Genomic DNA, 13,509 nt, shown 5'->3' with positions numbered 1-13,509 from the left:
GTGGACCTTTGAGGTGACCATCATGAGGCTACCACAAATGCTTAGAGGGATTGGGAGTGAGCTGGGGAGAGGAGCAGCTGTTAACTGACTTCCCAATGAAAGCATTCTGTGTCTGTAATTCCACAGCCTTAGCTTTGTTTGTGGTTACCCTACGTCAAAGAACATCAGAAACTGGTCAGAATCTCTGAGCACATCACTTTGATTTTCTCATCCATTTCCTATCTCAAACAAGGCAGGGGTGTATTTTTCAATGTTGTATTTTGCCTCTCAATTCTATAACCCAAAAGCATGACTTCTGCTGTCTTCCCTTTTACTAACCATCTCTAACTCTAATGTTACAAAACCTTTTCCTTTTATTTGGGATCTTGGTTCTCATGTATTTCTGGCTTCTCTCTACTCACAACCCCCTCACAAAGGCAGGCAATTCTGGGTTCCTTTAATAGCTTAGTCATAAGTAAGTTCATTGGATTCTCTGTGGAAGGTAAAGGTGGAAAGATCATACTTATTGCTGTATCTAATGACATTTGGCATACCACATTGGTCTTCTCCTGTTTATTGTAACTCATTAAAACAGTGATTTTTAAGTCCATAGTACTTGCAGAATATTGTAAAGCCATGATAGTTTTTGCAACCTTAATGTTTTCCATATCATTTCTAAAATTTTTTAAAATCCTTACTTATAGATCCAAATTGATGTCAACAGCCCATATACTGTGCAGCAGTTCTTCCACTAGCAGTTTCTTTTTTTGAAAGGAAAAAGACTTATTTGCTCTGAAGAGAAACCAGAGTATGAAAATTCTTTTGTACACAGATCATATATATGTGTTATATAAGTTGGATAATATAATATGTATTATATATATATTTGACTAAACATAGCAGGTGTAAAAGTGTTAGAATTATCAGAAAAAATAAATTAAGAAATTCTCAGGGTGTTTGTAATGAATAAATGAAGTCTTTCTAACAGGATATATATCGGAGATATATATATCTATTTCCTCTAGAAAATAATGAACAAATGAGATTTTGCAAGACAAGTTTTGCAAAAATCACAACTTTAGTGTTAAATCCTACATGTCATGGAGGATAATTATGGAAGCGTCTATGGACAAGAGAACACCACAAGAACCTCTTGCCCCTAGTAAACACACAAGACAGAATGTCACTAAGGCTGACAAGTGCTTTTAGTTCTAAGAGTCACTGATTTGTAAATTCCCCAAATTTCTCTTATATTTGTACATCAAAAAAAGAGGACTGGCCTTATATTCTGTTAGTCTTTGAAAGATTATGCTGGACATGGTGCCACATGCCTGTAATCCCAGTGTCTCAGAAGGCTGAGACAGGAGGATCTAAAGTTCAAGGCCAGCCTCAGCAATTTAGTGAGGCCATAAGCAACTTAGTGAGACCTTGTATCAAAATTAAAAAAAAAAAAATTTTAAAGGGCTGGGTATCTGGCTCCATGGTAAAGCATCCCTGGCTTAAATCCTCAGTACAAAAAAAAAAAAAAAAAGATTATTTATTGAATATCTTTGGGACTTAGGTATACAAGTTTATTTTAATCTACTTTAAAAGTATGTGTCATTAATTTTTATTATTAATTTTCTAAATTGAGTACATATATATATATATATATATATATATACACACACATATGGTGTATAATATGATGTTTGTAATTGTGTAATGGCTAAATCAAGCTAATTAATGTATCATTTTTTCATATACTTATTTTTTGTAGTGAGAACACTTAATATCTACACTTTCAGCAATTTTTAAGGATACAATACATTGTTACTATAGACATCAGATTGTATAACAGGTCTCTTGAACTTATTCCTCCTATCTGGCTGAAATTATTTTAATCTTATGCAAAGTTGCATGAAATAATTCAGAAACTAAACATGATATTTTAATTCTATAAAATATTTCTTCCCTTAAGACTTTAAATTTTTGACTGTCAACTTTAGCACAGATGATTATAAATGTATATAGATTTGGTTATTTTCCAACTAGTCATTATTTTCATTTGCAACTGTGACCAATTACTCAGCGATTTAGATCAAGTCCTATCTTTTTACAAATTAGCTGAGTACTTTTGGGCAAGCCATTGTAAGGATTTGGAAGGGAATACCTGGGACCAGAATAAGTGCCTTGAAACAATGGTGTGTTGGGAAACCAATTTGGGGGAATGCTGATAGATCTGCTCTTGCCAGCTTCTGTGGTGCAGATATTCCCACCATGGTTAATTTCAGGTTACCAACAATTTAACCATCAGTGTGAACCAACAAAGGTCCAGCACACAAATGCAATATAGTTAGTTTCCAGTAAATAATTAGTTTCTGTTGTTACTAAATCTAAGGTCCCTCAAAATTTTATCAATGTTGTGAATTGTACAAATGATAGAAGGGTGTCCAGGTTAAATAGCTAAATGGAGGAAGACATTATAATTATTAGCAGGTAGGTTTTGAGAAAGATTTTAGAAGATACCTAAATTTAGACATGAGGGCAGGCGTATATGGAAGGGAGAACCCTTATTAGTCACTGAAGTAGCAGTCTTGTGGGAAGTTTGGAGTGAAGGTAAGAGGGGAGATAAGATCAGAAAATATATGTACCCAAAAGCCTGCATGTGCCGAAAGGAACATATGATACCTAAATTGATTTCTAGATATGTGTATAGTATTTATTTCTTTTTGGATATGGGGAACTGTTTTGATTAGATTTTTTGTTTGCTGGAGGAAGAAAAAAAATAGTTAATTATTAAAGTTACTGGGAGTCAGGGTGTAGAATGAGAACAGTTACTGTGCAGAAGTGTGTGAATGGGTTTCTAGGAAACCAAAAATGTCAGTAAAAGCAGGCTAGCAGGGGCTTTGGGTCCCAAGTTGCCCTGGGCTGCTCAGCAGCATTGAATCATGGGTGTTCCATTTAGTTTCCCTATTCTTACTGTTTCCTCCTTTTTTCGTTAAACAAGTTCTTCATCCTCTGTTCTGTGTATCTTAAACATAACTCATAGTTTCTGTTCTTTCATAAAAGTGGTTCATAGATGACTCAATTTTTTTGTTTTGTTTTGTTTTTAAAAGATGCATCTGAGCTGCCTAAAACCATAGAATCTCTAAGTGTGTCCTAGGTGTTTGAAATGACCCAGTTCTTCTGGTGATTCTCATGCATCCTAGAGCTCAGAAGCTCAAAGGTTCCATTTGAGTAAGAGTTGTGAGTAAAGTATGGCTCCTTTTGTTGGGGAGGGAGGGCATATGGACATATTTGCTCGAGAAGCTATATTTTAGAGAAAGGAAAAAAAAAACTTTTTAAACTAGATGCAAAAATCAAACATTCAGTCATTCAAAGTCAGGCTTAAGAGATTTAAACATCAAATTATTCTAGTGCTCTCTAAAGAAAACTATGCTGTCATTTGGATTATTATTCTGGATTCCAGTCAGTGGTTGGGTCATATGAAAATGTTTGTTATTGTTAAATGATTATCCAAAAGAAATAGTCATAGGGAAAAGTGCTTAGATTTTAGAGGAGAAAACTTTGGAAGTGGGAATGTTGTTGCAGATGAAAGGAAAACGTGGACTAGGCGCTAAAATATTTAAAAGGATGTTCATGGGATGAAAGGAGTAGATTTTCTAGAAGTTATATTTAATTCTCACAGCAGTGTATGAGGAAGACGTGATTATTTCTGTCTTACAGATGATAAAACCAAGGCTTGCAGAAGTTTATTCATTCATTCATTTTGCAGATATTTAATTAATAAGTTTTCCATGTGTGTTTCAATAATTATAATGAGCAAAAAAAGGACATTGCCACTCTTGTGGAGATGATAGGCCAGTGGGACAGGGAAGCCACCAGTGAACTAGAAAGAAAAGGATATGCTGTTAAGTCCTGAGAATGTGACTGTTAGGAAATAACACAGCACATCACACAGAAGGAAAGAGAATTAGGTGACAAGGAAACTATTTATGTGCAATTTGTTTGGAAGATTTCTCTGAGGTGGTGATGTTTAATGATCTTTACTGATGAAATATACACTAGATTTGAAAGGAGAGAATAAATCAACTGTAGAGGAGAGGTGGCTTCTAGCAAACGAATGGCAGATGTGAAAACTGCAGGGCAAATTTCATTGATATGATAGAACAATGTTCCACAAATGTGGTCTGAGGATGTTTGCCCTTCCGAGAACCATTTCTTACTAATCTGAAGTAAAATAAGCACATAACTGAGAGTAAAATAGATACCATGATAACAATTTGACAGTAATTTTATGTCTGTTAAATCCAATAATTAAAAATGAGATTATAGTTAGAAAACTAGAGTTAACGTTTTCTATATATTTTATTTTGGTAATAATTCATTGGGGTTTGGTTTTTGTTTGTTTGTTTGTTTTTTAGTATTGAGCTAATTTGGGGGGAAAATTGTACTTCTGTGGAACATTAATAGTTGATATTAGACATGTTGACAGGCTCTGAAATATCCAGAACTTCACAGGTTCTGGTAAATTACCCAAGTTTACATAGAGAGTGAGAACTAGAGCCAGGATAAATTGTAGGGCTTATTTCAAGTCCACATGCCTTGTAGAGAGGAGCCTGTCCTCTCAGGTTATGTGCTAGAAAGTCAACAGCCCCTGAAAAGGTCCCTGTGACTTCTTTGTGACCATTCCCAACGTATGGTCTAGCAGGTTACTCTCCATTGGGAACAGAGCTCCAGGGCTTATCAGTAAAACACATTTAGATCATTTGACATTCTTGAACATGTCCTTTTACTTGTAATCGTAGGTGATTCTCCAGACTGATATTTCTTGGAGGCCCTATGTGTTTTTTAAAGAACATCATGGTTCACTTATCATTTTGGGTGGGGAACATCTACTTCTTCATCTTTACTGATGAAATATACACTAGATTTCTGAGTTTCTTAAACCTTCTATTGCATATCTTCTTAAAATACATGAACACAGAAATTATGCATGTCCAAAGTTAACATCTTGGTCTTTCTTTTATCCAGAGCCCTAGAGGAGCCACACGGAACCCTGAAAGATTTTCCCTGATCTACTTGAATCTGATGTAAGAGGAAAGCAGGAGGCAAATAGGTCATTCTTCAAGGCACTTATATGAGCAAAAAGAGGCGGGAACGAATGTTTTAAGAATTCCACGACTTTTCACTGCCATCTAAGCTACTCAGTGTTTGAAGTCCAAGAGAAAGTCATTTTACCTCTCAGGTCTGTTGTAGGACTTGATTTTGTAAAGCAATGCAGCGTTGTGCTGTTGGAAGGCACTGGACTTAGAATCAGGACGTTGAGCTCACAGGCTGACGTGGGCTCCCACGGGTGGGAACCCTGTGTTAGTCACTTTACCTCAATGAGCGTCTGTGTCCTCATCCAAAATGGTAACAGTGTTGGACCTGATAATTTACCATGCAGTTGTAAAAATTGATGTAATTCCAGGAAGGAAAAAAAAAAGGAATAGGAAAAGGAGGAAGAAATGAGAGAGAGAATAAAAAATATGAAGGGTCCAAAGAACTTTTCTGAGACTACCTTTGCCTTTCTGTTGTTCTGTCTCTTCTGTTGTTCTTAGGCCCAGGAGCCTATTTTCCCGCTGTTTGGAATCTAGTCTATTAGCTGCTCACTGTTTTGCAAATTGTTGACCTTGCTAGAACCTTTGGTTTCCCTGCCATTTTTTTTTTTTTTTTTTTTTTTTGTGTGTGTGTGCTTCTCTGAGGTTTACTATGATGAAAATAGGACAGAATTTATTGTGAAATAACATTGGCAACCTTAACTTATCTACTTAACTTATTTTTGTAGCAGTATAAATAGTGTTAGTCTTAGACAATAGCTCACATTTTAAAGACAGCATGCTTCCCCTGACCATTTGTCCCATCCTATGACCCCAGCCCTCATTCTGAACTCAGTCTAGTGTAAAAAAAAATATATTATGAAAACAGATATTTAGACATCCTGTAGAGCAGTCAGCCTGTTCATACACTTGGCCTCTCCTGGATCCTTTTCCCATGAATTAACAACTTCCCACCACAGGAGAGGAGACAAGTATGAACTTACAATGACTTTATCTTAAAGATATTGTTCTAACTAGTAGAACAATATGGATTCTTAACCATAAGACCGAATTAGTGTGTTTCTTTTCAGTATTTTTTCCCTTGTCTTTCTCTATCCAGTAACCTAGAAATTAAAATGTAAGTTGTTTTCATTGTTGAATTGAATATTTATATATTTAGTAAGCTTTTCATGTGTTATTTAATTCTGTATTATTTCTTATATTTGTATTAAAGTACTGAACAATTAAACGTGTCACCTGTAAATATTTGATGTATGCTACTCTCTTGAGAAATGTGGAGTTCTTATATTTTTCTCTGTGTGTGTGAAACCCTTCTCTCTTTTCTATCTCCCACTCCATAAAAGATGCAGTTGACATTTCTGATTAATCACAAAAGCACAAATCGAGGACTCTGACCTGGCCGGAGGAAGGTCCCCCAATTTGTGTCCTTTAACATGGGCCATGGGTCATGGTACATTTCCTGATGTGTGTTGTTTTGGTTTTGCTTTTAGATACCAAAAAAAAAAATAATAATAATAATAAAAGATTTCAAAGGTTCAGTAGCTCACATAGTTTTGAATTTAGCGGAACCATCACTCTGTATTTTGCTAGATTTCTGGTACTAGAGCAGTCAGAGTAACTGAAAGCACCAGTTCTCAAACATTTTGGTATCAGTACTGCTTTATGCACTTAAGGGGACTCCAAAGAGCTGTTTTGTAAGGTGAATTACATATGCTCATATTAACCATATTTGAAATGGAAACTTACAAATTTTAAAATCAAAAATTTATAATTACATATAATTGTAGCTCTCTGAGTATTGCCAACATCATAAATCACACGGCACATTTGGGAGACCATGAGAGAGAAAAGAGAAAATAATGGATTGATGTAATTATGAAAATGATTTTGATTCCATGGACCCCTGAAATGGTCTCAGAGACAATATTCAAGACTTTTCAGGAGAACACCTTATAAGAATAATTCATGAGCCTTTCTCAAAGGAATTCCTTCCTAGACAGCTGCTACCAGAGTTTGTGGGCACTTCACCCTTCCACCAGCACTCTATTCAGGAAATGGCCTTTCTGGAATCTCTCTTTCAAAATTTAGAGATTTCAGAGAGCCCTGAGACTAATCCTTCTTCACCATCATTAATCATTCAATTTACATTGGTTATTGAACAGCTTATCAGGTACCTTTCAGAACCTTAAGACCCTTGACTTAGAACAGGGATGTTTGATGGAGATGACTTGGAGGGTCAGAGAGAAGATAAGAGGAGCAGGAAGGGGTCATGTAGAGCAAGTGCCTCTGTCTGAAAGAGCATGACAGCGTGTGGCACTGTGGTCCTGCCTTTCTGTGACTCCTGCCCTTTCACCTCTGGGAAGGGCTTCCCAGCCCTCCCCCTCTCTACTCATCTTGAACTTGAGATTATGGGTGATTTTTGTACTTGTGAATTAGAAAGAGGTAGCCAGGACTTTGCATATTTAAGCAAAATTGAGGAAGTTGTAAACTTTTGAGTCACTTAGAATAATTCAATCTCATATTTCTTAGTAAAAATTTGAAAAAATTCCAGGGTGCTGGTAAGCTTGCTCAGAGATAAGGGAAAACAAAAGAAGATTTGTGTCCTTAACTGAAACTGAAATCTGAAAGTTGAGGAATTTTTTTTTTCTTGGTAGTTTTCATCAGTCACTGACTAGATAATTCATAAATCTAGGTTGGAAGAAAACAAAATCCATATTAGTACTAAGAATTGAAGACTTTGGTTAAAACAATTTTCTTGAAACAAATTTCTTCTATTTTTTTATATAACTTACCAAGACAGTGGTTTCACTTTTTAAAATAAGTTTGTTTTGGATTATTTCCTCAAAATTATAATTTAATTTTTTGTGTTTGTCCTCAAAATATTCCAGAGTTGATCTCAGTGCCTCTCTATGGATACTTAGAATAATTAACTTGAGCAGGTCACATAGAGCTAGGACACAACCCAAGCCAGTCAACACTTGCACAGATATCATAATCATTGCACAGATACCTGGTGAGCCCATTTGTGGGGGTATAAAGGCCAAGACTTCAATTTTTTCAGCGACTTTCTTCAAGTATCACTGAGTATGTGTTATGGGGCCAAAACTGCAACTCAGAATTCCAGGTTTCCTGTCCAGTGTCCTCTGCTCTACCACCTCTGCTGTGATCCATCCTATCTCCCAAGTGTGAGTGTACCCTGTTTGCTTTAGAATTCAACTCCTACCTCCAGTCCTACCTTCTGACCCAAACCATCTTATCATTCTCCTAGTTCTTGGCAACTGCTTTAATTAATCTCTCTGCTTCTGCCTTCTCCTCTGGTTAGTTTCTTCTAAACATAACTTTTCTAAACTACATCAAGTCGAATCATGCCACTCCTTGGTACAAAGGGTCTAAGTGCTTCCCATCTTACATACAACAGAAGGCAAAGTCTTTACATGGTCCATAAGGCTTCACATGAAGGGGCTCCCTCCTTCCCTGAAGTCATCTCCTACTGCTCTCACTCCTGATCTCTGGCCTCTCTGATGTTTCACTTATCTTCCAGACATGTTTCCACCTCAGGACCTTGGCACTTTCTTCTCTCTCTGGAAGATTCTTTCTGCAGAGAGCCACGTGGCTCATGTGGTTCCCCCCCCCCAACCCCCGTGACCAACATGCCCTAACTCCCTCTCCCACTTTATGTGGTTCCTCCATCGCAACCATCACTATTCAAAATATTCTATATATTTTACTTGCTTGTTTTATTTATTATTTGTCTGTCTCCTTCCACTAGATTGTAAGCTTCATGGGAGTTGGAGATTTTAATCAGTCAGTAAATCCTTCTCAAGTGAATTCTTTTCCTACAAATACCTTATGGCAAAGAGGAGCAGTTCAGAAGACACTGAACTGGAGCATCCTTTCTGCCCTATCGGAGAATGAGTGTAAAAAAAAAAAGAAAAAAAAAAGGACTGAGAGAAATTGGTAGTTGTGAAGCACAGAAACAAACATGATGGATCCCCAAGAATGGAGTTTCGTTCTATGCTTGGCATTTCGTATGTGTGATCATGGGCCAGTCACCTAATCTCTTTGGAATTATATTTTCTCAAGTATAAACTACAGTGTGCACCAAATCTATCTCCCGGGGTGGTTACAAGTTTCAAAAAAACAAGGAGTAAATTCTTCTCCATGAACAAAGTCCGGTCTGCTCAGTGACACCAAAACTCCCACTGCATCAGCACAAGCTTCTTATCCTCAGTGACCTGTCCAGTGCCCCCTCACCCCACAGTCAGCCTCCTCCCTGTTCAGAACTACACACAGGGTTGAGGAGGAAGTGGAGCCCTGGAGCCCATGGGAGCTGCCATCGGATGAGCAGAGAGAAAACCCGCCAGGTTTTGCTTCAGAAGCAGAGGCCTGAGTGTACTACCCAGCATGACTTGGCCTTTCCTGTGCTGAGGATGAGGCAGAAGGAAAAACATGGAAAGGTCAAAGTCTGTCTCTGCTGCGTTGGCTTGCCCAGAACAATTTTGTTGTCTGACGCTGGAGTATGACTGTGACCCCTTCAGAGACAGCAGAGAGATTCCAGGTCACGACATGCTTGGTTTCCCTTTCCAGAGTTATGTTATTAAATCAAAGAGATAACATATCATGACAGAAAGATCTGGCCAGGACTTGAGTGGTTTCAGAGAACTCAACAAATTCTTTGATAGTTTTAATCTGGTGAATATTAGTCTAGATAGTGGAGTATTCAACTCAAAAATATATTGAAACACCAGCCGGTACCCCATGAATATGTACAATTTTATGTGTTAATTTTAGAAATTTTAAATTAAAAAGTTGGAATCCAAAAATGGAGTTATAAAAAAATATGTAGTTACATTTTTCTGGGAGTAGTTTTCCCTTTTCAGTCCGGGTACAGAAAGCCCAGCTGCTTGGGTTACGAAGCTCAAATACCTCATGATTCTTGATCAAGTGGTGATGTTTAGCTCTGTACCTAATAATTTTCTTAAATTCTACACATGTTGGTTTCCTTTCTGGTATATCAATGATAATCATCATATATATCTCATTTAACATTAGGTCAGGTGTTGGCTTTGATTAAATATCCTTAAATAGCATATTGATTAAGAGACTGGATGACTCTTAGTTAAGAAACATCAGGAAGTACTACAATTTCAGTAACTAATTGCAAAAACAGTGAGCAGTCAGATGGAAGCACATTGATCACCTGTGAACCTTTAGAGGTAGGTAGAACTGGCTTAGCAGTGTTTGTGAAATATACCCTGTAGCTATCCTAGACATTATTCTCCCCTACCCCTTGTCCCAGTGGATTTCAGAGAGGTCAAACTGGTTCTTGGGCTGCTCAGACATGGTTGGAGCTATTCAGGGAAAAAAGATGCTTCTATTTTATTTTAGAGCTAACTTTAATTTACAAACCATCATGTACAACCACAAGAATTAATTTTAAAAAACAACTATGGCAGAAAAATCAGTGGAGGGAAAGGAGCCAGAGCTAGGGAGTGGGAAGGGAGAGGAGAGGTACTGGATGGAGACTGAATTAGAATGAGATCTATTCCAGGCTTTTTAAATTATGTCAAAAGGATTCTACTGTCATGCAAAACTAAAAACAACCAGTTAAAAAAATATAAAAAAGCTTAGAAAAAAAGAATGTATTTCTTCAGAGAATTCAGGCCTATCATACTGCATTTGATTTAACTAGGTCATATCTCAAAGTGCCACAAGAAGCCACTGTTATAAGAAAAGGTCAGCTTGAGACTTGGTGTCTCAGTGGTCAAAGGACAAAATGCCCTTGGATACACTGAAATTCTTGCTGGTCACCAAGAGGTAAAGTACCCTATGAGTCTCTAGAAGAGACTGGCTGAGAACCCTAGAAGGTCAGTACTAGAAGGGATCTCTTTTCTAGATATCAGGTCTAGCAAAGTTAAGGGACTTCCTGAGACTGCACAAGACCCACACACATCTTTGTGGGGATAGATGGGAGAACCAAATGGCAGAAATTCCAGTACCATGAAAAACAAATACTCTCCTGTGGCTTTAACAGTCTGGTCTGGGCACTGGCTTAGCTAAGATAGCCACTTCCTAAGTTTAAATAGAGTGTCAGGACCTCAGAGCTTACTGGAATCCAAAACTTTCCTTAACCGCTTCTGTGTTTCAAAGCTATTCCCATCATTGGTTTTTTGACTTACTTCCAGCTTCTTTGGCAGTGGAAAAGTACACACCTGGTTTGATAATTAGTATGAACAGTTCTGATGCTGCACTTAGTTATGGAGAACACCTTTTCTGGTCCAAAGATTTCTCTTGGCTAGAATCATTCTGATTGTTTTCAGCAAAGGCATTCCCCCCCCCCCCTTAGGTCTTAGAGAGACAGAGAAAGCACAGGAGTTGAGTGTATGAGTGCATGCTTGGCTAGGGAGGGGGAGGTGTCCAGAGATACCATTTAGCAACTGCCACAAAAACATACAAGGAAGCAAACACTCAAGAAGCAAACACAAAGCCAGATGCAAATGAATTTCTGTTCTCTCTCATCGAGTTTCAAAAGACAAACATAGCAAAGAGAAATTTCAACAGTGGGAAAAAAGATGAAGAAAAAGAAAACAAGTGACTTCAAAAGTTTGGGACCCATGTCTGGCTTGATTTATTCAACAAAGACAGAATACAGATGCTGATGTCATTAGATGAAGTTTGTGTTTATTGGATTTTATGACAAATCTATAATAATTTTCTAAACATACATTGTTAGAAGGCAACATTACAAATCTCTTTACTATATTATATATGTGCTTTGGCACAGTAATATTTATGGTGATCAAAATAACACTTTGGGCTGGGGATGTAGCTTAGTGGTAGAGCAAGGGTACATAAGGCCCTAGGTTCAATCCCTAGCACTGGGGTTGGGGGGGTCAGTATGTCTGGCAATGGGTAGCATTTATTCAGCTGTCATTTGATAGGTACCTCACTGTACTTGGTCCTGAGAGATAGTAGGAAAGGAAGGCATTAATAAAACCCTGTCCTGGAGAGATTTAACACTTAAGAAGAGACAAAGTAAAACTATCTGCATATACTTAGAAACAACTTGTGGAAATTCATGAAGTCATATCATGAATATAAAAGTAAAACTTAGAAATGCAAATTGAATATCCTCCAAAATACTTGACACCAGAAGGATTTTAGATTTTGGAGTATTTGCATATACAAAGGAGCTATCTTGGGAATGGCACACAAGTCTAAACACAAAATTCATGTAGGTTTGATATAGACCTTATAGTTATAGCCTAAATATAATTTTATACATTTTTAGTGTGCCTGCATTTTAACTGTAATCCTTCCCATAAGTTCTGCTGTGGGGTTTTTCCACTTGTGGCATAGTGTGGGCACTCAAAAAGTTTCAGCTTTTTGAGTATTTCAGATTTCAGATTCCCAGATTAGAGATGCTCCAGCTGAGTATTTTTTTTATAATTAAATTTGTATTCTTTTTCCACATAATTGCAAATATCCTGGACATGGATAATAAGGAATAAGATTATTCATATGCTGATCATTGTTGAAATTGTTGAAGAGTCCATTGGGCTCTTCTTTCTAGAGGTTTACAATCATTTCTGACTAGTTAGTGTGACTTTCTTAACTGCCAGTGATTTATCAAAGTGTGCATTATTGCACACAATAAGATCTGAGTGACATTCCCTTCACATCCTCTGGTAGTATCAACGTCTTCCTCTGTGACCACATTGACACAACCAGAAGTACAGACTGGGTACAGGCTGGAATCCTCTCACCCATGCCAGGACCTCATCATTTTTGGATAAAAATACAATAATATTGCAAAACTTAACACCTACTTTGTTTATCATCCTCAGATATTCCAAGCTACCAGAGCCAGCTCCAAGAACATACTCAAGCCAGGAAAGTCACACCAGACCTGATCACTGTGCATTTATTCTCCCTCTTGGGCTCATCTCACACTGATCCTTAGGGGCAATTGACTAAGGGCATAAAATCCATCTAATTGGCATTTATTCTTGAAGCACGCCATCTTAGCCCATTACAGAGTTATTTGCACTTTCTGTTTTGTTTGTTTGTTAGTTTGTTTTTTTGTTGTTTTTTGGACAATGCTACAAGAAGTATCACCAGCTATTTTCAGTGTATTTACTAAGGAGAGGTGCTGAGGTCAAAATACATCATACTGTTAAGCCCTACAAGAGAAGCAAAGCTAGAAAAAATATTGTTTTACTGAAGGAATTGGCATATTCCCTACTTTCTGATTCTAACTATATAAATGACTAATTTTCCCTTGTTGCCTTGACTATTAAGAAATTTTTTTCCTGATTTTTATAATAGTATATGCTCATTATAAAGAAGTTGTGAAGTACAGAAGAGTAAAAATGAGGAAAGGAGAGCTATCAAAAAAAATTAAAGGACAATCCCATCATCAAGAAAAGCCAGTATTAATATTTAT

General features: G+C 37.1%; 1 protein-coding gene across 5 annotated transcripts in view; it reads left to right on the top strand.

Annotated features, from left to right (window-relative positions):
- Cd200 (CD200 molecule) overlaps positions 1-13,087 on the top strand; it is a 34,050-nt gene extending 20,963 nt beyond the window's left edge. For 2 of the 5 annotated variants that reach the window (XM_076867971.2, XM_076867975.2), the window contains one exon: positions 12,911-13,087. In XM_076867971.2, the coding sequence (XP_076724086.2) occupies positions 12,911-13,026 (116 nt within the window). In that variant the 3' untranslated portion in view covers positions 13,027-13,087. Of the gene's footprint in view, positions 1-4,995; positions 6,492-12,910 lie in introns of those variants that run through there. The other 3 variants (XM_076867974.2, XM_076867972.2, XM_076867973.2) reach the window with 2 other exon arrangements.
- Positions 13,088-13,509: the final 422 nt, after the last annotated feature.

The sequence above is a fragment of the Callospermophilus lateralis genome, chromosome 10, assembly GCF_048772815.1.
Source record: "Callospermophilus lateralis isolate mCalLat2 chromosome 10, mCalLat2.hap1, whole genome shotgun sequence".
Classification (NCBI taxonomy): domain Eukaryota; kingdom Metazoa; phylum Chordata; class Mammalia; order Rodentia; family Sciuridae; genus Callospermophilus; species Callospermophilus lateralis.
The sequence above is the reverse complement of the archived record's forward strand: the minus strand, read 5'-3'. Positions and strand labels throughout refer to the sequence as shown.